At 38.5% G+C, this 26666-nt stretch overlaps 1 protein-coding gene across 3 annotated transcripts in view; it reads left to right on the top strand.

Moving 5' to 3' along the window:
* col18a1a (collagen type XVIII alpha 1 chain a) overlaps positions 1–26666 on the top strand; it is a 209535-nt gene that overhangs the window by 102370 nt on the left and 80499 nt on the right. The window contains exon 1 of one of the 3 annotated variants that reach the window (XM_062067587.1): positions 11123–11607. The exons of the other annotated variants lie outside the window; for them this stretch is intronic. Within the exon in view, the coding sequence (XP_061923571.1) occupies positions 11268–11607 (340 nt within the window). The 5' untranslated portion in view covers positions 11123–11267. Of the gene's footprint in view, positions 1–11122; positions 11608–26666 lie in introns of those variants that run through there. 3 annotated transcript variants of the gene reach the window in all.

Below are 26666 nucleotides of genomic sequence, written 5' to 3'. Positions count from 1 at the left end.
TTGGTCTGCTGCTGAATGGCCCTATAGTCTATAGAACAGGGGTGTCTGAAGTGCGGCCTGCGGGCTGATTTTAAACAGGACACATTCGAAATAAATTATTACTAAAGAATAAAAAACATACACAAGTGAAATAAAACAGCAAACAGGCGTAATATAATGAGAAAGAGTGGAAATGTTAACGCCAATACCCCAAAGCTGGATACGCAGGCTTTTTGTTTTCTTTGAAAACCCAAAACCAGTGAAGTTGGCACATTGTGTAAATCGTAAATAAGAACAGAATACATCCATCCATCCGTTTTCTACCGCTTGTCCCTTTCGGGGTCGCGGGGGGTGCTGGAGCCTATCTCAATGATTTGCAAATCCTTTCAGACGGGATGGACTGGTGCAAAGTGTAAAAGTGTTCTGTGGTCTGACGAGTCCACATTACAAATTGTTTTTGGAAACTGTGGACGTTTTATATATATATATATATATATATATTAGGGCTCGATTCTTGGGGTCACGATTCGATTCAAAATCGATTTTTTTCAATTCAAAACGATTCTCGATTCAAAAACGGAAAAAAAAAAAAAAAGGAAAAAAAAGCAGGATCTACCCCAGTCTGCTGACATGCAAGCAGAGTAGTACATTTTTGTAAAAAATCTTTTATAATTGTAAAGGACAATGTTTTATCAACTGATTGCAATAATGTAAATTTGTTTTAACTATTGAATGAACCAAAAATATGAATTATTTTATCTTTGTGAAAATATTGGACACAGTGTGTTGTCAAGCTTATGAGATGCGATGCAAGTGTAAGCCACTGTGACACTATTGTTCTTGTATTTTTATTTTTATAAATGTCTAATGATAATGTCAATGAGGGATTTTTAATCGCTGCTATGTTGAAATTGTAACTAATATTGATACTGTTGTTGATAATATTCTTTTTTTTTTCACTACTTTTGGATGGTTCTGTGTCGTGTTTGTGTCTCCTCTCAATTGCTCTGTTTATTGCAGTTCTGAGTGTTGCTGGGTCGGGTTTGGTTTTGGAATTGGATTGCATTGTTATGGTATTGCTGTGTATTGTTTTGTTGGATTGATTATTTAAAAAAAAATAAAAAATAAAAAAATAAATAATAAAAATAAAAAAAATCGATTTTTTTAAAAATGAGAATCAATTCTGGATCGCACAACATGAGAATTGCGATTCGAATTCGAATCGATTTTTCCCACAACCCTAAAAAAAAAAAAATATATAATTATTTATATATATATATATATATATATATATACATATATATATATATATATATATATATATATATATATATATATATATATATATATATATATATATATATATATAGTATATATAAATAATTATTTTTCATAAAGACAATTTTAGGCCCATTTCCCTACAATCAGAAGGAACTTTTGTAACCTTTAACATGTTATTATACCAAATAATAAATTGGAAGAATCGGTTTGATTCTGAATGGAGTTGTCACCCCAGGAATCGTAAGCTGATCGAATTATTAGGTGCCAAAATATTTACACCAGTATTTTATGTAGAGATGTCCGATATTATCGGCCGATAAATGATTTCAAATGTAATATCGGAAATTATCGGTGTCGTTTTTTTTATTATCAGTATCGTTTTTTTTCTTTTTTTTTTTTTTTTCTTAATTAAATCAACATAAAAAACACAAGATACACTTACAATTAGGGCACCAACCCAAAAAAAACACTCCTTCCCCCATGCACACTCATTCACACAAAAGGGTTGTTTCTTTCTGTTATTAATATTGTGGTTCCTACATTATATATCAATATATATCAATACAGTCTGCAAGGGATACAGTCTGTAAGCACACATGATTGTGCGTGCTGCTGGTCCACTAATAGTACTAACCTTTAACAGTTAATTTGACTCATTTCCATTAATTACTAGTTGCTATGTAACAGTTTTTATATTGTTTTACTTTCTTTTCTATTCAAGAAAATGTTTTCAATTTATTCATCTTATTTTATTTTATTCATTTTTTAAAACAGGACCTTATCTTCACCATACCTGGTGGTCCAAATTAGGCATAATAATGTGTTAATTCCACGACTGTATATATCGGTATCGGTTGATATCGGTATCGGTAATTAAAGAGTTGGACAATATCGGAATATCGGATATCGGCAAAAAGCCATTATCGGACATCCCTAAATGTATGTCATCTCCTTTCAGCTGTTTCTCGGTCAAACACATCATCAACACTTTCTGCATATTTTCATGGATAAATGTCCACTCTTTGCATGTTTTCCCATACATTTATTTGTGTAGAAATGGATGAGATAAGTTAATAAAATATCATGTGAAAATACAATAATTTAATACAAAATGTGTAATAATGGAGAAAAATTATGTCAATAAAATGCTATAGGTTAAAAAATGTTCTTTATCTTCTCACTCACAAATAAATGTGCAAAAAGTGGTTAGTTTTGGTTTTAACTCTGGTTTTGTCAACGTACGCGGTTGTCAGTCCGCCAGGGATGTCGTCATCAACGGGTTCAACTGTATATTATTCAGCGAGATGATAATTACAACATGGCTACAACTTGAAGGAGAAGTCATATGACGGATTTTATTTCCAGACATGAATGGTGGAGGGATGATGAAGTGAAGACATATTTTGGATCCATCAAAGCAGGCAATCTGTGCTGCACCATATGGTCTCAGCACTGTGTCGGTGTTTACAGCTGCGACATGCTGTGCGACTGTAGTGCGAGCGTGTTTGTGTGTGTCTCAGTATGCACGCACGTTGATGTCCGCCATGTGTCGTCTCCTTCCAGTCTCTGTTTGTGTGTGCCGTTTCAAACCCAGAGCCTCGGAGCTTGTAAAACCGCTGAACATGGTGACGCGCAGCAACAGGTCAATGACCCCCCACTCGCTGAAATAACACCGGCGATGGAGGGGAGGGGGCTGCTATGATACCCTCAAAAATGGTCGAAGTTCTACCAGGACCAGACATCAACATTTCTGTATTTTTCAACCTGCGTGACATGCGTCTCGGGACCCGCCTCCCTGTTTGGACAGCGGTTCCACTTGCTAAGGTCAAGACCCCAAATTAGACAAGCCACAGCTGCAATACCTTCAAGGGGACTTGTGGTGATTTTAATTTACATTTAAAAGACTTCCTTGTGGTCTAGATCAGTGGTTGTCAAACTTGTACCACCTCAAAAAACAATTGGCCCCCAAAGTACCACCATAATCACCAACATTAAAATACATCCATCCATTTTCTTCCGCTTATCCGAGGTCGGGTCGCGGGGGCAGCAGCCTAAGCAGAGAAGCCCAGACTTCCCTCTTCCCAGCCACTTCGTCCAGCTCCTCCCGGGGGATCCCGAGGCGTTCCCAGGCCAGCCGGGAGACATAGTCTTCCCAATGTGTCCTGGGTCTTCCCCGTGGCCTCCTACCGGTCGGACACGCCCGAAACGCCTCCCTAGGGAGGCGTTCGGGTGGCATCCTGACCAGATGCCCAAACCACCTCATCTGGCTCCTCTCGATGTGAAGGAGCAGCGGCTTTACTTTGAGCTCCTCCAGAATGACAGAGCTTCTCACCCTATCTCTAAGGATTTGGACCCCGACTTAAACAAGTTGAAAAACTTATTCGGGTGTTACCATTTAGTGGTCAATTGTACGGAATATGTACTTCACTGTGCAACCTACTAATAAAAGTCTCAATCAATCAATCAAAGGGAGAGCCTCGCCACCCAGCGGAGGAAACTCATTTCGGCCGCTCGTACCCGTGATCTTGTCCTTTCGGTCATAACCCAAAGCTCATGACCATAGGTGAGGATGGGAACGTAGATCGATCGGTAATTTGAGAGCTTTGCCTTCCAGCTCAGCTCCTTCTTCACCACAACGGATCGATACAGCGTCCGCATTACTGAAGATGCCGCACCGATCCGCTCTTCCCTCACTTGTGAAAAAGACTACGAGGTACTTGAACTCCTCCACTTGGGGCAAGATCTCCTCCCCAACTCGGAGATGGCACTACACCCTTTTCCGGGCGAGAACCGTGTACTCGGACTTGGAGGTGCTGATTCCCATCCTAGTCGCTTCACACTCAGCTGCGAACCGATCCAGCGAGAGCTGAAGATCCTGGCCCGATGAGGCCATCAGGACCACATCATCTGCAAAAACCAGAGACATAATCCTGCAGCCACCAAACCAGATCCCCTCTACATCCTGACTGCGCCTAGAGATTCTGTCCGTAAAAGTTATGAACAGAATCGGTGACAAAGGGCAGCCTTGGTGGAGTCCAACCCTCACTGGAAACGGGTCCGACTTACTGTTGGCAATGCGGACCAAGCTCTGACACTGATCATACCGGGAGCGGACCGCCACAATCAGACAGTCCGATACCCCATACTCTCTGAGCACTCCCCACAAGACTTCACCCCCAGAATGCCTTCTCCAAGTCCACAAAGCACATGTAGACTGGTTGGGCAAACTCCCATGCACCCTCAACGACCCTGCCGAGAGTATAGAGCTGGTCCACAGTTCCACGACCAGGACAAAAACCACACTGTTCCTCCTGAATCCGAGGTTCGACTATCCGGCGTAGCCTCCTCTCCAGTACACCTGAATAGACCTTACCGGGAAGGCTGAGGAGGGTGATCTCACGATAGTTGGAACACACCCTCCGGTTCCCCTTCTCAAAGAGAGGAACCACCACCCTGGTCTGCCAATCCAGAGGTACCGCCCCGATGTTGCAGAGTCTTGTCAACCAAGACAGCCCCACAGCATCCAGAGACTTAAGGAACTCGGGCAGATCTCATCCACCCCCGGAGGCCTTGCCACCGAGGAGCTTTTTAACTACCTTGGCAACCCCAGCCCCAGAAATAGGAGAGCCCATCATAGATTCCCCAGGCACTGTTTCCTCATAGGAAGACGTGTTGGTGGGATTGAGGAGGTCTTCGAAATATTTCCTCCACCGATCCACAAAATCCGCAGTCGAGCCCCCCTAGCTTCCCCTAACCCTAACCCAAGTTGTCTACTATGTTCACTATTTTATTTAAGGACCAAATTGCAATAATAAACATATGTTTAATGTACCCTAAGATTTGTTGTTAAAATAAAGCCAAAAATGCAATTTTTGTGGTGCCCTTTGATTTAGAAAAGTATCAAAGTACCGAAAATGATCTAAATTTGGTACCGGCACCAGCAGCGAGAGCGATTCGGACCGAGAAAGCAACAATTACCCCATTAATTTGAGCCAGGATGAAAAATTTGTGGATGAGGTACGTGAGAGTGAAGGACTAGAGTACAGTGCAGGACGCATCTTTTTTCGCTCTGACCGTAACTTAGGTACAAGCTGGCTCATTGGATTCCACACTCTCTCCTTTTTCTATTGTGGATCACGGATTTGTATTTTAAACCACCTCGGATACTATATCCTCTTGAAAATGAGAGTCGAGAACGCGAAATGGACATTCACAGTGACTTTTATCTCCACGACAATACATCGGCGAAGCACTTTAGCTACGGAGCTAACGTGATAGCATCGGGCTTAACTGCAGATAGAAACAAAAGAAATAAACCCCTGACTGGAAGAATAGACAGAAAATCAACAATACTATTAAACCATGGACCTGTAACTACACGGTTAATGCTTTCCAGCCTGGCGAAGCTTAACAATGCTGTTGCTAACGACGCCATTGAAGCTAACTTAGCAACGGGACCTCACAGAGCTATGCTAAAAACATTAGCTATCCACCTACGCCAGCCAGCCCTCATCTGCTCATCAACACCCGTGCTCACCTGCGTTCCAGCGTCGACGGAGCGACAAAGGACTTCACTCGATCATCGATGCGGTCGGCGGCTAGCGTCGGATAGCGCGTCTGCTATCCAAGTCAATGTCCTCCTGGTTGTGTTGCTGCAGCCAGCCGCTAATACACCGATCCCACCTAAAGCTTTCTTCTTTGCAGTCTTCATTGTTCATTAAACAAATTGCAAAAGATTCACCAACACAAATGTCCAGAATGTTGTGGAATTTTGCGATGAAAACAGAGCTTTTTGTATTGGATACAATGTGTCCGAATACTTCCGTTTCAACCATCGACGTCACGCGCATACGTCATCATACATAGACGTTTTCAACCGGAAGTTTAGCGGGAAATTTAAAATTGCACCTTATAAGTTAACCTGGCCGTATTGGCATGTGTTGCAATGTAAAGATTTCATCATTGATATATAAACTATCAGACTGCGTGGTCGGTAGTAGTGGGTTTCAGTAGGCCTTTAAGTATATACAAACTTTTGTATATATATTTATGTATATTTATCCTGTAGTAACAGACACAGTAATAGAAACATGTAATATTTTCTGAGAATACCTTTCAGGTGGACTACGCTATGAGGCATATATGAAGTCATCCAGTTATACAATTAAACACTTTTTGTCGGTTTGTAGTAGAAGACTCTTTAAAAGTGCTGACATTCTGGTCCCCAGTTAGCAGGGGATTTGAACTCAATTTAAAGAAAGTCCTTCAATGATTACCTTTTTCCTGGGCTGCACACGAGTGTCGAACACGCAACACTGCTGTTGCCGGCACATGAACCAATTAAATGTTAGCCAAACTCTCACTGAACCATGACAACTCCTTGTTTAATGTTTGGCATGTGGGAGATGGTCTCACACCGCGATCCCCAGCAGACGGAGGACAGTAAAACCTCTCTTCTGGCCTTCACATACTGGAAAGCTTTCAAGTATTCCAGCCCTAATTATCTCTTTCAATCCCAAATGCCACCTCTTGAAAACAGGAAATCTTCAGCTTGTGTTGTAATTACTCCTGTCGTTTGGAGTCGGTGGGGTAGACTTGAAAGAATCGGAAAGACGATTAAATTCGGTAGTTTTTGAAGGTGTTTTCCAGCTGAGCTCCCTATTTTATGAACTGGGCAGAAAAAATATATGTGAAAGCCTCGTCTGGAAAAATGCATTTGTTTTTATTGGCATTTTGTTTTAAATAAACAGATCACTCATTGTGTTTACTTTGGGGGAACTCAAAATATTGGCTCGGTGATGTTAGAAGTTGAGGTTTTGCAGCATTGCGACATCAAAAGTCTGTGGACTGACAGTGTTAGCATACTCCTCGCTTACTCCCCACTTGGTTCCTGTCATGATCCGTGGTACGGATCAGGTTTTTGTTATGTTCTGTTAATTTTGGACTCCTTGAGTTCCTGTTTGTGCACCTCCTGTGGTTGTTTCCATGGTTACTTATTGTTTTCACCTGCCTCTGGTGTTCGGGACGCTCACCTGTCTCTAATCAGAGCCATTATTTAAGCCTGCCTCTGCCAGCCAGTCGGCCTGGCGTCATTGTTTTGCCTCATGCCTTGCCACGTAAGTCGTGTTAGTTTCATGCCACAGTTCCCTGAGTATTCCATGTCCATAGTTTGTGCTAAGTATTTGCTTCACGCAGCCTTGTCTACGTATGTCTTCTTTCATTTCATGCCACAGTTTCGTGAGGTTTCATGTCTATAGTTCCATGTTTCCTGCCCTAAGTTTTTGCCTTAGCTTCTGCATGCGATAGGCACGCTTGCCTTTGTTTTGTAAATTGGAAAATTAAATCATGTTTTTACCTGCACGCCTTGTCCGGAGCAGTCCGTTTGCATCCCCGGGGAACAAACCTCGCAGTAAGCTGACAGGTTCCACTCTGAAGTAGAAAACATTAAGCCGTTCTGTGGATCAGGGATCTTCAATTAAAACTGTGTAGGGTCCGTTTTAAAAAATTATGTCATAGTAAAAACCCAAACCTCATCAATAAATGTAATTAAATATTACATCTCCCTATTGTTTCAGTAATATTTATTTTAAGTTGACAAAATTAATTTAGCATCTACAAAACACAAGACCAGTGAAGTTGTGTAAATGGTAAATAAAAACAGAATACAATGATTTCCAAATCCTTTTCAACCTATATTCAATTGAATAGACTTCAAAGACAAGATACTTAATGTTCGAACTGGAAAACGTTGTTATTTTTTGCAAATATTTGCTCGTTTGGAATTTGATGCCTGCAACATGTTTCCAAAAAAGCTGGCACAAGTGCCAAAAAAAGACTGAGAAAGTTGAGGAATGCTCATCAAACACTTATTTGGAACATCCCACAGGTGAACATGCTAATTGGGAACAGGTGGGTGCCATGATTGGGCATAAAAGCAGCTTCCATGAAATGCTCAGTCATTCACAAACAAGGATGGGGGCGAGGGTCACCACTTTGTGAACAAATGCGTGAGTAAATTGTCTCTGATTTCCTTGTTTGAATATAAGGCGCACTTAAAATCCTTTCATTTTCTCAAAAAATCAACATTGCGCCTTATAACCCGGTGCGCCTAAAGTACGTAATAATTCTGGTTGCGCTTACTGACCTAATAGCTATTTTATTTGGTACATGCTGTAATGATAAGTTGACCAGCAGATGGCAGTCACACAATGTGTTGATTGCAGGTTGATGCCTGTTCAATAAACGACACGCGCAAGTACTCGTGAGCAAGCCACACCAAAACGTTGATGTTTCATTGAGAATATAGAACATTAAACACGGCTCTTAAAAATTGGTCAACATTTTTTAGTACGACTTTGGTAAGCTACGAAGCCGCACCGCTTGATGGATTGTTGGCACGGTACGGCTACCGTATTCAGACGTACTGTGCTTCAATTTTCGGGTGTTATTGTGTTGTGTGCATAAGGACTCCAAAATGGCACCTATTTGGAGACATTATCTGGCGTTTTGTTTCAATATATTATGCAAACCCAACTTTTTGTACCTATTGGTCAGCGGAGGATGAATGCCACATAACAAGAAGATAGATGAAAAACAAAAAGCTTGTGGGCGCGGATGCGCACAATTTTTCAGGACGTATGCAGATCCCAAATACAGATCAGCATGTACCAGAAGGTAAGAAAAGTAGCTTTTGCATAATATTGCAAAACAAAACGCCAGATAATATGTCTTACCTTATGCACACACCATAATAATACTTGTACGTTTAATGCGCCGACAATCCTTCAAGCGGTGTGGCTTCATAGCTTACCAAAGTCGTACTAAAACATTTTGATAGATTTTTGAGCGCCCTGTGTAAAGTTCTATATTTTCAATGGAACATTTAACATGTTGATGTTGTGTACTACACTTATCTCTTATGTCTGACTGTCACACTTATCATTACACCATGTACCAAATAAAATAGCTTCGTGGTGGGTAAGCTCAACCAAACTTATTCCTTACATTAGGCGCACCAGGTTATAAGGCGCAAAGTCGAGTTTTGTGAAAAAATAAAGATTTTAATTGCGCTTTATAGTCTGGAAAATACAATACAGTAAGTCCTCTTATAGTGTGTTTAAAGGCAGCAAGGCAGTGTTGTTGAGCTTTGGAAATAACAGCGCACAGCTGTGACGTTGGCAGAGGAGTACAACTCTCCGTTTGTGCTGTGTACACGCATACGCTAAGCGGAGAGTTTTGGAAATCTTCACTTAGGCCAGCGTTTGCAGAAGTCTGCGTTTTTGAGGACAATAGTATGCGTTTGCGTGTGCACAAGAGACCTAAACGCATAAATAATTATGCGTTTATTAGGTATCTGTGTTTGTGTGGACATGGCCTTAGTCGAAGTATAAAGGAAGGCAACATTATTTTATAAATATCTTCACAATGCCTCCATGGTTTCATTTCAAAATATCGAGACCTATGCAGATTCTAAATACACAAAAACAGGTCAGATTGGTAATAATAGTTGATTTTGCATAACAGTGCCCCTTTAAAGGGTTGATTAAAACAAATTCAATTGATTTTCTTTGGCGTCTCATGCTTGCGTTTTTTTAATGCCGTTTGTTTTTTTCATAGAGGATTGGAGATTTTCGTATGGAAAAAAAACCTCTTGCAATATTGCAGTATAATAATTTTTAGGATGAGAGATGTCCACTTGAGCACCTAAGCCAAAACCCTTGTGAGCATATATTTGTTTATGTTTGTGGAAATGTGGGGCTTTCTCAAGCTTTCTCCTTATAATATCCTATAGGCCCTTTCTGTTTGAATAATATCGTGAACCAAAGGAATTCAGAGACTGAAGTTTTAGGCTAATCATTATCAAAAAGGCAGCGTTTATTACCTAAATGTTTAGTAACCAATCCCAACTATACACATTGTTTATTTAGGTTTACAGACTGACAAATGTTTGTTCATGGCTGACTGAATGTAACAGCAACTAGTTTATAAAGACTTTAGCTTTTGACTCTGGCACATTTTACCACAACCTGTTTCGTGCATGGGTGATATATATTATTTGACTTGCTTTGATTTTAAATGTCCTCAAAGTTGTTGTTCAGACCAGATTTGGAGTAAACAGATTCCTTTTAAGTATCCGATTTGGATACAAAACACTACTGTCCTTGAGATGAAAACTGAGCTCTGGTCTCGTCTCCGATAAGATGCAGTTTGTTTATCTTTGCCATTTTTCACGGACACTTGATAGTAATGGAGGGTTTCCTGTCAACTTCTCTGTATGTATGCACAGAGTGGGATCCTTTTTATGAAAGACGCCATGCGTTCCTTTTATCACTCAAGCTGCTTCTGGCTGACGTCCAGGTTGTCTGTCAACACATCCCATTGTCTGTACTGGAAAATAAAGCCTGGATGGTGTTTGAACAAGAATACATGTGGTATAGGAGCCTTTCACATGGACCCCTCAGACTGTATGCACCCAAGGTATAAAACCAAACATTTGTTTCATCCTGTTGGAGGTCACAGATGAGCTTGAGCCTATTACAGCTAAATTAGAGAAAGATGCACAGTACAGCCAATCACTGGTCACATATATTAACAAATAACCACACTCACATTGACAAATAAATCCCTGTTTCTAGTTTTAACAAATAGTAATTTTTTCAAGCATTCGTACTGCGCTCTGAAAAGAAAGACTGACATAATTCTAAGGTATAGGTCAGCGGGAGATCACTTTTCACTGACAAAAGGAGGAGGAGTTGCGAGGGGGAAATATTGTCAGGGCAGCCAATAAGGAGCTCAGCTTGTCTTGCTCTCCCTCTTTACTATTTTGAATGGATACTCTTCACTTGTCTCCTGCAGACTTGAGAGACTGAAGAGACATCACTAGTTTGTGTGTGTGGTGGTGTGTGTGTATGTGTGTGTGAGTGTGTGTGTATGGAGAGTAGTGGCTGTCAGGGTATGTCACAGTACACTCAGGGAGTCTGATCAAACAGGTGGATGTGCTCAACAATATGCCCAGGATGAGGACCATTTGTGGGATTTTGTTTTTGTTGACGCTTTGCGTGGAATTCTCTGATGCCTGGTTATGGCCTTGGACTCGGACCACTACTTTGGCTCCGTTAGTGGATCGTGAAGGTTCTGGCAGTCCAGTTGGTAGTGGAGAAGTACCTACCGAGCATATTGAAAATGCTAGAGCAGAGGTCTCGGAAGACAGACGGACAAACCAAAGTGTTACCCCGCCTTGGCAAGAGACTCAAGCTCCTCAGCTGACTACCATTACACCGACAGTGGAGATTGATCACACATCAGACAAGGGCACAACAACGATTTTGCCAATCACAAGTGAACCTGGTAATAACATTTCCTCACTCAAAGCTATAGGTTCTGCGGGATCCAATCATGCTTTTTCAGAACTTGGATTCGGGTCTAAATTTGCACATGAGGGTTCAGGTCTTCTTTTAGAATCTGAATTTTCCAAACAGGATGCAATCAGCAAAGAGTCTGGGTTTGAAACACAAAGGGTGTTTGTAGAAAACCCAAATAAGTCATTAGTGCCCAGTAACCGCCATAGGTTTGCCAGTGGGGGAAGTGTACTTGCTGAAGTTAATGATCCGACGTTTCAAAAGAGTGCTGAGTTCAGAAGTCATAGCACTGAGGAGAGTGATAATGTTGATGGGGGTAGCTTAAATTGGAATGCAAATCATTCTGATTTGACAGCTCATTCACGTGAAAAAGCTGATATTGCAGATTTATTAAACCAGGTTGTTAGCAGGAAATCTTCAGAAACTGTTCTGGTACCCGAGGAGATGCAAAAAGTGGAAATCCTCCACTCTGATGCAGTTGATTCTACAGAAAATCCACATAACTCTAGAATGAAAACACCTAGTGTATTTCCTACATTAGAAACGGCAGGTATATTAATTGTACAACCACCTATAGCTAGCAGGCAATCAGGCGGTGCAATATTACCCCTATCTAGCCAGCACCAAGTCAATAATCAGGCTTTTCCAACTAGCAGGACAGTGAAACCTAGCCAGATCTTAACATCAACACCAGAAAGTCAGTTAAAACCTAATCAAAGCCCTTCAAACACCAGTGCGTTTACGGAAAGTTGGGCACCAGCCGGAAATGACAAAGACTCATCTAAACCAGAAGCTACAAGTAAAACCCCACATTGCTTAATGCTGAATACTACCCTTCCCTTCTGTTCGTCCATGGCTGGTGAGAAGTTTGTTGTGCCCAATCACCTCAACCAGACCAGTATTGAGGCAGTCCAAATGCTCCTAAATGACTGGGCTTGGTTGTTGAGGTCAAACTGTCACCATGATATGGAGATGTTTTTCTGCCTTCTTTTGCTACCAAACTGTAGCTCTCCAATGTCGGTGTTGCCTTGCCGAAATTTTTGCGAAGTTTTAAAGGACAGTTGCTGGACGGTCCTGGACGAGGGACACCTCCCTATGAAGTGCGAAAATCTTCCCGAAGACAAGTATGATGGGTATCAGTGCTTGTCTGTTTTAAACCCGGAAGGTAATGGCTGATTTCAATGAATACAAACTTGGTACTCATTTTAACCAGTTTTAAAATCCCTGTCCCCCAGTTTGTCTTTGATCCCAGGCAGCACCCCAAATAACTAACCCCATACACAACAAGATTATTCCAATTACATAAAGCATGCTTTGGTGGGGGTTTTTTTACGTTGTGGAATGGTCTGTCTTAGGGCTGGGCGATATAGACGAAACAGTACATCTCGATATATTTTTACTTAAACTCGATATTCGACATATATCTCGATACATTTTTCCGGTGAAAATATTTATATAAAGATATTCATTTTTGAGCGAGATTCACTGAAATTGAAGTGAATGACAACAGTCAGTGGCACTTTTATTAACCAGTTAGTCAAGATGGGTATTAACAGCACAGAAAATAAACTGTTTAAGAAACACAGAATTACATAACATAAATAAAATAGAAAAATAGTATTTTTACATAAAATAAATAAGTTGCTGTGCAAATAATACAAAATGTATCAAACTTGCAGGCAGGCACTTTTTAATTCCCAGTCGACGATGTAATGGACTGTCACACATGTACAGTTCTGGTCAGCGCCAACTAAAGGACTTGACTTAATGGTTCGGCTATGATCTTCCTCACTTCGCCATACATTTTTGGCAGCATTTTTTCTGCGAAATATGCCCGGTTTGGCAACTAAAGAACAGTTTTAATTCGGGTTTACATAGTAAACAACTCAAATGAATGTTTTATCCAGACGCATACATTTGTCCAAATGTGGCCATGTAGACACATCGTGGGTTTCCTGGACGTGGTCTACATCGCTAAAAGAAACATCTAAAGAAGAGAACCCCTTTGCCATCTTCCACTAGTTTTTTTAATATATAAATCGCCCGCTTGAATATACCGTATTTTTCGGACTATAAGTCGCAGTTTTTTTCATAGTTTGGCCGGGGGTGCGACTTATACTCAGGAGCGACTTATGTGTGAAATTATTAACACATAACCGTAAAAAATCAAATAATATTATTTAGCTCATTCACGTAAGAGACTAGACGTATAAGATTTAATCGGATTTAGCGATAAGGAGTTACAGATTGTTTGGTAAACGTATAGCATGTTCTATATGTTATAGTTATTTGAATGACTATTACCATAATATGTTACGTTAACATACCAGGCACGTTCTCAGTTGGTTATTTATGCGTCATATAACGTACTCTTATTCAGCCTGTTGTTCACTATTCTTTATTTTAAATTGCCTTTCAAATGTCTATTCTTGGTGTTGGGTTTTATCAAATAAATTTCCCCCAAAAATGCGACTTATACTCCAGTGCGACTTATATATGTTTTTTCCTTCTTTATTATGCATTTTCGGCCGGTGCGACTTATACTCCGGAGCGACTTATACTCTGAAAAATACGGTATTCTCTTTCTTTTCCACGACTCTCTTGTCGTCCTTTGGGATGTCTGTTGTGATTTCCCTTCCTGGTTCCATGACCCGCCCTATCTTGCCTCTGATTGGCCTATCCCTAATGTTTTGTCCTAATGTCAACCAATCGTGACTCATCATAGTAAACAACCAACCAATCGTGGATGTTCTTATACGTGCAAGCACGTCTTGGAAGGAGGAAGGGCAGGGGTTTAGTAGCCCATGCGAGGGAGTGGGAAGGAACACAACACATTTTAACGTGAAATAAATTATATCGATATTACGATATTTTCTTAATGAATATCTTGTTTAAAAATGTATCGATATATCTTACAAACTCGATATATCGCCCAGCCCTAGTCTGTCTACAACGGCATGATAGGTTGTAATTCATAATCAGCTGCGTCTATTTGTTCCCTTGTCCATTAAACTGCATGTTGTTTGCTCCTTCCGGCCATTGGACCTGCAGACGCACACAAATATGCATGAATAATACACATTTTATTGCTATTATTCTGCACGTCTGTTTGCACACCTTGACTCTTGCAAGTTGCTAGGTTTTTTGACATATTTGTTTGAACTACAAGTTTGGAATGTTAGCATTGGTAACATTTTGAACATTGTAGCATGTTTATATAATCTGGAAGATTATGAGTCTTAGTTTGTGTTATATAGTGATGTCCTTATACAGTATCTAAGTGTATATTTTGATTTAATTTAGCGGCTTCTAAGCGATTTGGTTACTACTCTGTAGTCTAAAAATGTGCCAAACCCAAGTTTTTGCTTGTTCTGACAAGTTGTCCTGCATCCCCAAGTTTTCTGTTTAGGAACCCATGGTTAAGCTTGGTGAACTTTAGTCAAAATATATTTCCCCTCTTTACATATTTGCTTTTCTCATTTGTAATTAGGGATTTTTTTCAATCTGATACCAACCTATTGTTTCTCAAGACAAATACAATAACTTATCCCTATCTTTTTAATTTTTTAATTTTATCATTTATATCTTTGTCGGCTTTCAAAAGGTGGCTGATAAGGTTTGGTGCGTTTAAGCCCAATGTTTTTTTCTCCCTCCTTGTGGAATGTTTGCAGAACATTTGGTACATGAAATGCTTTCCTTTGAAACAGTGAAGAAGTCCCTCACGATCGGGCCATGTTTGTTTACAGTTAGCTCAGGGGAAGTTTATGACCGGCTCTTTACATCCCGGCTGAGGAGGAGTTGATTTGGTCACCCTAACCTACAGCACAGTACGGGTAATCTCGCCTCATTGTAACGCTGTTTTTGGATATTTTAATCGTATTTCTGAGCAATTTCTTTGTTATTAAACAAGTAGGTATGACAGCTTAGGGGCTTAATACCCAATCACTTCTATGTCATTTAATTACAGACCATGTCATAAAAGAATAAGACATGATATATGCAAATAATTTATAACAATATAAATGGGTAATTCGTATATATGTGTATATATGTGTATACACATATATACACGTATATATATATATATATATATATATATATATATATATATATATATATATATATATATATATATATATATATATATATATATATATATATATATATGTGTATATGAATATATATGTATATATATATATATATATATATATATATATATATATATATATATATATATATATATATATATATATATATAAATGTATATGTACATATATATGTATATATGTGTGTATATATACATATATATATATCTATTTATATGTGTATATATGTATATATATTTATATATATATACACATGTATATTTATATATATATATATATGTGTGTGTGTATATATGTGTACCTATATATCTGTATATACAGTGGGGCAAAAAAGTATTTAGTCAGCCACCCATTGATTGTCAATGGGTGGCTGACTAAATACTTTTTTGCCCCACTGTATATATATATATATATATATATATATATATATATATATATATATATATATATATATATATATATATATATATATATATATATATATATATATATATATATATATATATATGTATATATATATATATATATATATATATATATATATGTATATGTATATATATATATATATATATATATCTGTATATATATATATATATATATATATATATATATATATATATATATATATATATATATATATATATATATACATATATATATGTACACACACACATATATATATATATATATATATATATACATATATATATATATATATATATATATATATATATATATATACATATATATATGTACACACACACATATATATATATATATATATATATATATATATATATATATATATATATATATATGTGTGTGTGTGTGTGTATATATGTATATATATATATATACACATATATACAGATATATATGTACACATATATACACACACATACATATATATATATATATATATATATATATATATATATATATATATATATATATATATATATATATATATATATATATATATGTGTGTGTGTGTGTGTATATATGTATATATACATATATACACATATAAATAGATATATATGTAGATATACACACATTTATACATATATATGTACATATACATTGTATATGTACATATATATGTATATATGTGTGTGTATATATATATATACAGTATATGTAGTAGTACTTAGGAGAGGGTTTCTTGCACTTGAACTTGGTGATTTGAAGTCTTGGAACAAAACACATTTGATTGTATCAGTTGTGATCGTAAAAGTAAACAATGGACAGGAACTGTTTCCTTTATTTTATGAGTATTTTATTTCAGAATCCCGGCAGTAACAAGACAGTCACTCCTGCTTGAAACTGAGTTATCATCATTGACAAACCTGAAGCATTGCTTTTTGTAACTTGTAGGAAGGAATTGTTTCCCCTTCCTGAAGGTCTATTAGGATGTTTTGTAATCGTATTCTATTCTTTGAACATCAATGTACATGTTACAAATTGCAAAGGGCATGATTAGAAGCATTATAATTGCATGTATAAAGTAACATTCTACTAAATAGACCACAAAAATAATGTATTCAATAAACCAGTGTATTGAGTAAACAACACTGTGGAAGTCACCTGTTTCAAATATTTTGATATCAAAGTCAGACACAATTGTCTTAAATTCTAATTTGTAATGTCATTTTTGAGAAGCTCAACAAATTCCTAATCCACCAGTTGGGAATTGCTATTTAAATCGTGATGATGTAAAGTCTGTAAAACTGTGACTTCCCAGATGGTCAAAGGTTTCCCCAATGCTCCGCAAATACGCACTCACGCTGTATACAGCTTACTCCGCAGGGAGTCACAGTGGCGGTGCCCCATCTTGGAATGTACTCTAAATAAGAAGAGGCCTTTTTGAAAAGGCCAAACTAGTACCATAAACCCAGCACTACACCATTCAGTGACTGTCTGCTTGGCCTTGGAGCTGTCACTGGTTAACAAAGGGGCTAACTTGAGAATGCAAGAAAGCAGTTAAAATGCTAATAGTTACGTTTTTCTGTAGGATCTTCTATATAGCCGAACCCCTGATATATACACAGTCCATTCTAGGACTCTGGTCGACCTGCGATTTGTTAAAAATTTGAAGGAGTATCTCCTGTAGCATGGACGGGGGTGTCAAACTCAATCGCATATTTTTATTAACACTGGTGTGGATTGTATGAATGTGAATGTGCATTCTTCAAAATAGGCGCCTTTGTGATTGTTCCTTTCTTTTTGGGAGTTGTATTTTCCGATAGTCCTTATATGCGTCCTGACTTGTGAGCACAGGGAAAAGAGAATCGGGATACTATGGTAGAGGGCCACTTTGTGAATGTCATTTTTTGCTAATTTTAATAAAGTGATTATTTATCAACCCCTTCATCGTCATCCTTTTAACATCCGGACAAAAGTTATAATATTTCATATGTGCTCAAAAAAAGCAGAATCCGGGAGATTTGCTAATTCATTCGTAGACAAGGGCAATTTCCGCGAGTCTTCCACAGAATCCGGAAAACTTGAACAGTAATTTGAAAAGCAAGCATTTTCCAGTAACCCTTGTTGCCCTAAAAATGATCACTTTTGACTGTTGTCAGGCATGGTTAATGTGTCATTTTGAACAGATAGGGTTTGGTAGTTAAAATGATGTTGTTTTCAGTCGTGTACAGTTCAATTATCGCTACTCTATAGGGCAGATCTGGGCAAATTAAGGCCAGCTTTTCAATCTGGCTCGCCGGACATTCCCAAATTATTATTTTTTTAAATCTTTAAGATGGAAACAAAAGCCGCCATTATGATGTGCAGTGATGTTTTCAAATGACCGTGAGTCTTGAACTATACAAAGTATTTCAATGGTTGGAATCTGCACTTTTGCATGATATACTAGTTACTATGGTCATCTAAGTCACATCAGCTCAGACGAGGCACCAAGCAGTGTGGGTGGGGAGCGTTTCCATAGACTGTTTCCAGAGCGGCCAGCCTGAAATGCGGGTGTCAGGGACAGACGCGGAAAGAGATTTTTACAATAATTTTCTAAAGCTTAGTGATGTATCAGATAGTAGGTGTTTTTTTTTTTCATATTTCGCTGTGTTTGTTGCATTTTTGTTGCGTTTTGCTTCATTGTAAGATATGTCGATCGAGAGGGGGTGTGACGTTCATATGTTGTCAATATTCAGTGTTTTATCGTTCATAGTTAATATTGTAAATCCCACATTCTTTATTTTCATGTACATTCTCATTCAGTAAAAACAAATTAAATTCCATTCCGTTTCTTAAGGCGGTCTGTCATAACGTTTTTAGCATTCAATCAGACATTATTGTGAGGTTTTGTATTAGTGTTCCAAAAAATAGGACCCAAGATTTTCACAGCTTACATAAATATATACAGTTGCGACCAAAACTTTACATAGAATTGTAAAGAACATAATCTCATGGCTGTCTTGAGTTTCCAATAATTTCTACAACTCTTATTTTTGTGTGATAGAGTGATTGGAGCACATACTTGTTGTCACAAAAACCATTCATGAAGTTTGGTTCTTTTATGGATTTATTATGGGTCTACTGAAAATGTGACCAAATCTGCTTGGTCAAAAGTATACATAAAGCAATGTTAATATTTGGTTTAAATGTCCCTTGGCAAGTTTCACTGCAATAAGGCGCTTTTGGTAGCCATCCACAAGCTTCTGGTTGAATTTTTGACCACTCCTCTTGACAAAATTGGTGCAGTTCAGCTAAATGTGTTGGTTTTCTGAAATGGACTTGTTTCTTCAGCATTGTCCACACGTTTAAGTCAGGACTTTGTGAAGGCCATTCTAAAACCTTCATTCTAGCCTGATTTAGCCATACCACTTTTGACATGTGTTTGGGGTCCTTGTCCTGTTGGAACACCCAACTGCGCCCAAGACCCAACCTCCAGGCTGATGATTTTAGGTTGTCCTGAAGAATTTGGAGGTAATCCTCCTTTTTCATTGTCCCATTTAAAGCACCAGTTCCATTGGAAGCAAAACAGGTCCAGAGCATAATACTACCACCACCATGCTTGACGGTGGGAATGGTGTTCCTGTGATTAAAGGCCTCACCTTTTCTCCTCCAAACATATTGCTGGGTATTGTGGCCAAACAGCTCAATTTTTGTTGCATCTGACATCACATGGACAAAGATAAGACCTACTGGAGGAAAGTTCTGTGGTATATGTATACATAGGTAGATATATCGGCCCCCCAGACACATTTTTTTCTCTAAATTTGGCCTCCCGAGTCTAAATAATTGCCCAGGCCTGCTAATAGTAATAATGTAAGAATGGTGACTGTTATTAATACCACTGCGGCCTTTAATATATAAAAGATGCATGTGACAGAGTTGCTGAAGGGGTTTGACACTTTTTTCTATTGGACATAATTGAAATGGAAATACAGTGAAACCTCGATTTTACACACATTGGTTCATGGACGGGGTTCGCATATCATAAAGGTTGCATAGTAAATATAGCGAATTTGCTCAGATCTCCCACGACATGACTGCGTTTTTGAAGGATTTTGAAAGGAACTTTGGACGTTTCACAACATACTGTTCTTTAATTTCACATCTCTTCTTGCTGAAGACGTAGAGGAATGTCAGCAAATTGTCTTTCCTTTGAAGGCTCTCCAGTTCTTTTCAGCCGGAAACGACCAATGCACATCTGTTTATGTGAGTGATGAGTTAAAAGGTGAGATGCTTCCCTAATGATGGGTTTGGGACGCCGCGATGTTTCAAGAAGAGGTCGGTTCCGCGTTTGGCGAAAGAGAATCAATTCAGTAGTATGAGTAACAGTGGAAAGATGATGTCCTTTCGAGGAATGCTTCATGGTGAGTGATCAAGGACACTCCATCCTTTTACAAAGCTTGTTACTAAGACATCAAGTAGTTTGAAGAAAAGGGTAAACAAACTGACTAACTTACAAACACATCTAACTTAGTAGTGGGACATTTGTGTAGAATTGCTGTGAACTATTTGTCAAAATAGACTCTGGGAAACATTTGGTCTGCCTACTCCGTAAGTGACTCAGACATGCGAAAACAGGCCCAGCAAAGAGAACCTCGAGCTTTGTCATTTTGGTTTTTTTTTTATCCGAATAAACATCTGTTTGTTAATTACAGTTTTACAAGACACTGTTAAACTTCAGTGTTCTCAAACTTTGTTCTTTACTTTGTTCTTTGAAGTGTAGGATTTATATCTTTAGAAAATAACTTTTGTTGTGACTTTCAGCTGTTTTTTTTTAATCAATCAGATATTAATTTATCTTCTATATTGCCATGTTGATGCAGAGGAAATGTCATTCAAGTGATAGTACCATAAGGGCCGGTATGATTTAGACCAGTAGTTGTCAAACTTTTTTCACCAGGTACCACCTCAGAAAACACTCGGCTCTCCAAGTACCACCATAATGACCAACATTAAAATACAGTAGCATAATAGGCCCAAGTAATCATTAAAAACAAGGCAGAGGTTGTATTTAACACATACATGTAATATTTTTGGCCACTGTAACATTACACACAGTTTGAATAAAGAAAATACAACACTGTACTTTAACCAAGTGATTTTTTTGGCATACCACTAGATAGAGACGGTGGTACACATACCACAGTTTGAGAATCACTGATTTAGACAGTGTAAAACAGGGGTATCCAGACTACGGCCCACCAACGTCTTCATTCGTCATGAGTTTAATAAGGAATCTTGCCCACAGGAAGAATGCATTTGTTTTAATAGTTTTGACAATGTCGATGCTGCTATTGTCTTGCCATTTAATGGACAAATGTCATAACGTAGACTGTGAGGGTTTTGTTTTCCCGAGATGCAAGTAAAGTTGGACTGGACATGGCGTGAAGGTGAAGACATGATTTATTTTTAACTCTAAACTACAAAAAAAAGGTGCAAACAAAAGGCGCGCACAAAGGCGGAGAACAAACTTGATTAATGAAACAAAAACTAGCACTTGGGCAAAAAACTATGAACAATAAACAAAAACTTACTTGGAACGCAGGGAACGATGGCATAGATTTCAAAGGTAGCATGGAGGTAAAGAAGTAGCATGGGTGTCAGAAGCAGACAGAGTTAGTAAGGATAATGTCACCAGGACGATTAACAGAAAAAGACAGGCTTAAATAACAGTGACATGATTAGTGACAGGTGCGCGAGTGCAAAACGTGAGACAGGTGCGTGACATGAGAACAGGTGAAAACTAATGGGTTGTCATGGAAACAAAACAAACAAGAGTGCACAAAGGGTCCAAAAACCAAACCGAACATAACCAAAACAAAACATGATCACACAGACATGACAACAAAAAACATGCACAACATTTGACCCAATGCAAACAACCTTCCCTAGTCATGGTGCAAAAAAAAAAAAAAAAAAATTCCAACCAACACAAAATGTCAACAGACATGGTCACACATGACACAACCTGCTCACTCAACTGTAAGGATGTTAAAAAAAAAAGGCCCATGCACCATTAAAAAAAAAAAAAATACACCCATTTATATCCATTACAAAGCATGATGGTAAACGTGCAAAACTCTCTCCACACTTATCCATGTTTGGTGCTGTGGAAGTCTCTCTCCCTAGTGGGTTCTCCTGACGATGACAAAGCTTCACGCTAGTCCGTAAGTCTGGTGTTAGCAATGTCTCTTTATTTGGCAGCGCACACACGCTGGGAAAACACCCCCAACTTTCCAGTTTCTGCTCTGTGACTTTTAAGTCTCTCAATGTTCAGTGCGCGTCCGCTCAGCAACTCCAACAACTGTGTCTCGGTCCGGCTGCTGCTAATAAGTATGGCAGGTGATTGGATGATAAGCCCCAGCTGGGTAATCCAATCACCTGCCAGCTCTGCTTCGAGGCCGGGCTTTGCACACCCGGCTCCGCGGTAGGCCCGCAGACCACGCCCCCCTCCACTGTCTCATTTTAACTGCTTGATATTTCTGACAAATTACAAAAGTTTAAAGAGGTTGTCACGAACGTAAACAAGGTAGAAGTTGAACTTTCCAATTATAATATAATGATATATCCATTATATTGATATAATATGTACACACATATATGTATAAGCTATATACCTATAGTTACTTTACATACATTCGGCTTTTGGCCCTCGGTCAAATTTTTCTAGCCCAATGCGGCCCCCAAGTCAAAAGGTTTGGACACCCCTGGTCTAAAAGCTTTGTTGCTGTCCTGTTAAGGGGTTATTATGATTTTTGTCCTACATTTAAAACACTACTTTGTGGTCGATATAACAGGTAATCTTGTTTTTTTTATAAAAATTTTGTAGACATTGTTTAGCCACAGTTTTTCTTTTTACTGTTTCTTCAGAATGCGTCGTTTTTTGGTCGGTCTTATCTCCGTGCCGGAGCCCTCCTCCAGGCCAGGGCCCCTTCGACTGCGTTTCCACCTAGTCAGCCATGTTGTAGTTTTTAGCGCTTCCACATCCAGTCTACTGACAGGTATTCGTTGGAACTATACGCTACTTTTTATAAAAAATGGCAAAAGTGGAGGATTTTAGCATGCATGTGCGTGTATGAGCCGGTCTGCCCCACACCAAGAAGACAGAGAGAAAAAAAAATTACTTACTGACCACAACTGAATAAAAATGGAAGACTTGCGCAAAGCTCTTTGGGTAAACCTCTTCCATAGTATATGGAGATATCCGTTGATGCAACTAAGGCAAAATACTTCACAATCGTCTGAAATTTGAAAGGGCTTGTTTGGAGCAAGTTTGTAAGAAGGCAAGATTGTTTTATTTAATATATCCGCCATGCATCTGTGGTTGGATTTCTCATTTCCGGGACTTGTGTCGATCCCAAAGACACAAAAACGGTTATCAACAGGTAATGGAGATATCCGCTGATGCAACTAAGGCAAAATACTTCACAATTGTCCGAAATTTTAAAGGGCTTGTTTGGAGCAAGTTTGTAAGAAGGCAAGATTGTTTTATTTAATATATCCGCCATGCATCTATGGTTAGATTCCACATTTCCGGGACTTGTGTCGATCCCAAAGACACAAAAACGGTTACCAACAGATAATCAAAGTTGTTTTTGCATAAAATGACCTAGGTCATATTATGCAATATTATGTTTTATTCCCTAGGAATAAAACACAGACAAAACTGCTCCTAGGAAGAAAACACAGACAAAACTGCCTGTAACTTCCAGTAGGAATGTCGTAGAGACATGAAACAAAACCTCTATGTAGGTCTTACTTAGACCTACATTTCATATATTGACAACCCCCAGCAAAAATCTACAGGAAGTTTGCAATTCCCCCTTCAAAACAAAAGTTTTGTAAAAACCGGTCACCTTTTTTCAAACATTATCTCCTCTGAGCACGTTTGTCGTGTCGGCTTCAAACTAGCACAGGAGAGAGATTGAACCCTTCTGATTAAAAGTTGACGAAAGAGTTTTAAATACTGCTCCGGTTTGGATTTTATGTGCCGTCAAAGTCGGTCCCGTCCATCGCTGCTTGCAGCTTTAAAGCTCTAAAAGGGCCCTTTTAGAGCTTGACTTGGCTTTTTGTCCTCTCAGATTCCACCGAGGGTTTCTTTATTTGTTGATCAGCATGCAAGAATATTCATTTGTTTTGAGGGGTTGCAAAGCATAAAACTTTGGGACAGTTCAGTCAAACACCTTGTGTGTCTAAGCCCTCAACAAAGCTGACCATATTCCCCACTGATCTCCGGCACTCATGGCGGTGGGGAGGCTTTGAACCCGCCAAGGGCGCTTGAACGCGAGTCGCCAGGTGGTAAAGCAAAGCCCGTCTTCAAAGACGGAAGACTACAAGCGCCGTCCCAAAACAGCCATTTTTGTTTTAGAGGAAACGCTGGGATTCATCACATCAAAGGGAAAAATATTTTGTCTGAAGTTCGATGTCAGTAAAACAAAAACACAGACACGTCCACACCAGGCTCTGTGAATATCGTGGCTTTTTGTGTTCTTAAGCATCTTCTATTATACACCAGTCACTCAGGGAGATGGAGGGATGGGGGGAATACACACCAGAGGCCCAGCTGACAGATTCTGTGAACGTTGGTACAGTCAGGAAACGTGTTGACTTTAGTCTTGAGGCTACGTATTGTCGCAGAAATGTCTTGGTATGTCAGATGAAAGGATGAGCTCATACTTACAAGTGTGTCTACCTTTCATTAGATTCATTCATAAAGTCAACGCTTTGTCCGAATATACCTGACAGGGGCAGAGCTTCAGGGGGGAGCTGGTAGGGCCCGGGTCGGAGCTTAGACGATGCAAACAGTTTTATTCTAATCACCACTGAAAACTAAGAGCTGGACATATGGTGGGCTTATTGGTTGTCCCAGTCAGGATGTGTCATGGTTGCTAAAAACTTGACATTACGGACTTTAGTGATTTAGTACTCGATGTAAAAGACAGCAAATGTAAAGTATCAAACAACAGAAGAATAAGTGATTATTACTAGAGATGTCCGATTATATCGGCCAATAAATGCTTTAAAATGTAATATCGGAAATTATCGGTATCGGGTTTTTTTATCATCGGTATCGTTTTTTTATTTATTTATTTTTTTTAATTAAATCAACATAAAAAACACAAGATACACTTACAATTAGTGCACCAACCCAAAAAACCTCCCTCCCCCATTTACACTCATTCACACAAAAGGGTTGTTTCCTTCTGTTATTAATATTGTGGTTCCTACATTATATATCAATATATATCAATACAGTCTGCAAGGGATACAGTCCGTAAGCACACATGATTGTGCGTGCTGCTGGTCCACTAATAGTACTAACCTTTAACAGTTAATTTGACAAATTTTCATTAATTACTAGTTTCTATGTAACTGATTTTATATTGTTTTACTTTCTTTTTTATTCAAGAAAATGTTTTTAATTTATTTATCTTATTTTATTTTATTCATTTTAAAAAAAAAGGACCTTATCTTCACCATACCTGGTTGTCCAAATTAGGCATAATAATGTGTTAATTCCACAACTGTATATATCAGTATCGGCATCGGTTGATATCGGTATCGGTAATTAAAGAGTTGGACAATATCGGAATATCGGATATCGGCAAAAAGCCATTATCGGACATCCCTAATTATTACATTTTAACAGAAGTGTAGATAGTACATGTTAAAAGAGAAAATAAGCAGATATTAACAGTAAATGAACAAGTAGACTAATCATTGATTTTCTCCCACGTGTCCTTTATAATTTTGACAAAATAATAGATTGGAAAATGACACAATATGGGGACGGCATGGCGAGGTTGGGAGACTGGCCGTGCCAGCAACCTGAGGGTTCCTGGTTCGATCCCCACCTACTACCGACCTCGTCACGTCCGTTGCGTCCTTGAGCAAGACACTTCACTCTTGCTCCTGATGGGTTGTGGTTAGGGCCTTGCATGGCGTCAAAGGGCTTTGAGTACCTTGAAGGTAGAAAAGCGTTATACAAGTATAACCCATTTTACGTCAGCAGCTAAATTAGGAGCATTTGTTTGCTTACTTACTACTAAAAGACAAGTTGTCTAGTATGTTCACTATTTTATTTAAGGACAAACTTGCAATAAGAAACATGTGTTTAATGTACTTTAAGCTTTTTTGTTCAAATAAAGCCAATAATGCAATTTTTGTGGTCCCCTTTATTTAGAAAAGAACCGAAAAGTATCAAAATAATGTTGGTACCGGTACCAAAATATTGGTATCGGTAGTGCAGACACATTAAATTATGTGTCGTAGCTGCTCATTATTAGTTGGTTTGCACACTGCAAAAAGTCAGTGTTCAAAAACAAGAAAAACTAAAACAAAAATTAGGGGTATTTTACTTGAACTAAGCAAAATTATCTGCCAATAGAACAAGAAAATTTGGCTTTTCAAGACTTTCCAAAACAAGTAAAATTAGCTAACCTCAATGAACCCCAAAATACCTCAAAATAAGTAT

This window comes from Entelurus aequoreus, linkage group LG13, assembly GCF_033978785.1.
Source record: "Entelurus aequoreus isolate RoL-2023_Sb linkage group LG13, RoL_Eaeq_v1.1, whole genome shotgun sequence".
Lineage (NCBI taxonomy): Eukaryota > Metazoa > Chordata > Actinopteri > Syngnathiformes > Syngnathidae > Entelurus > Entelurus aequoreus.
This window is presented reverse-complemented; position numbering and strand designations above follow the sequence as displayed.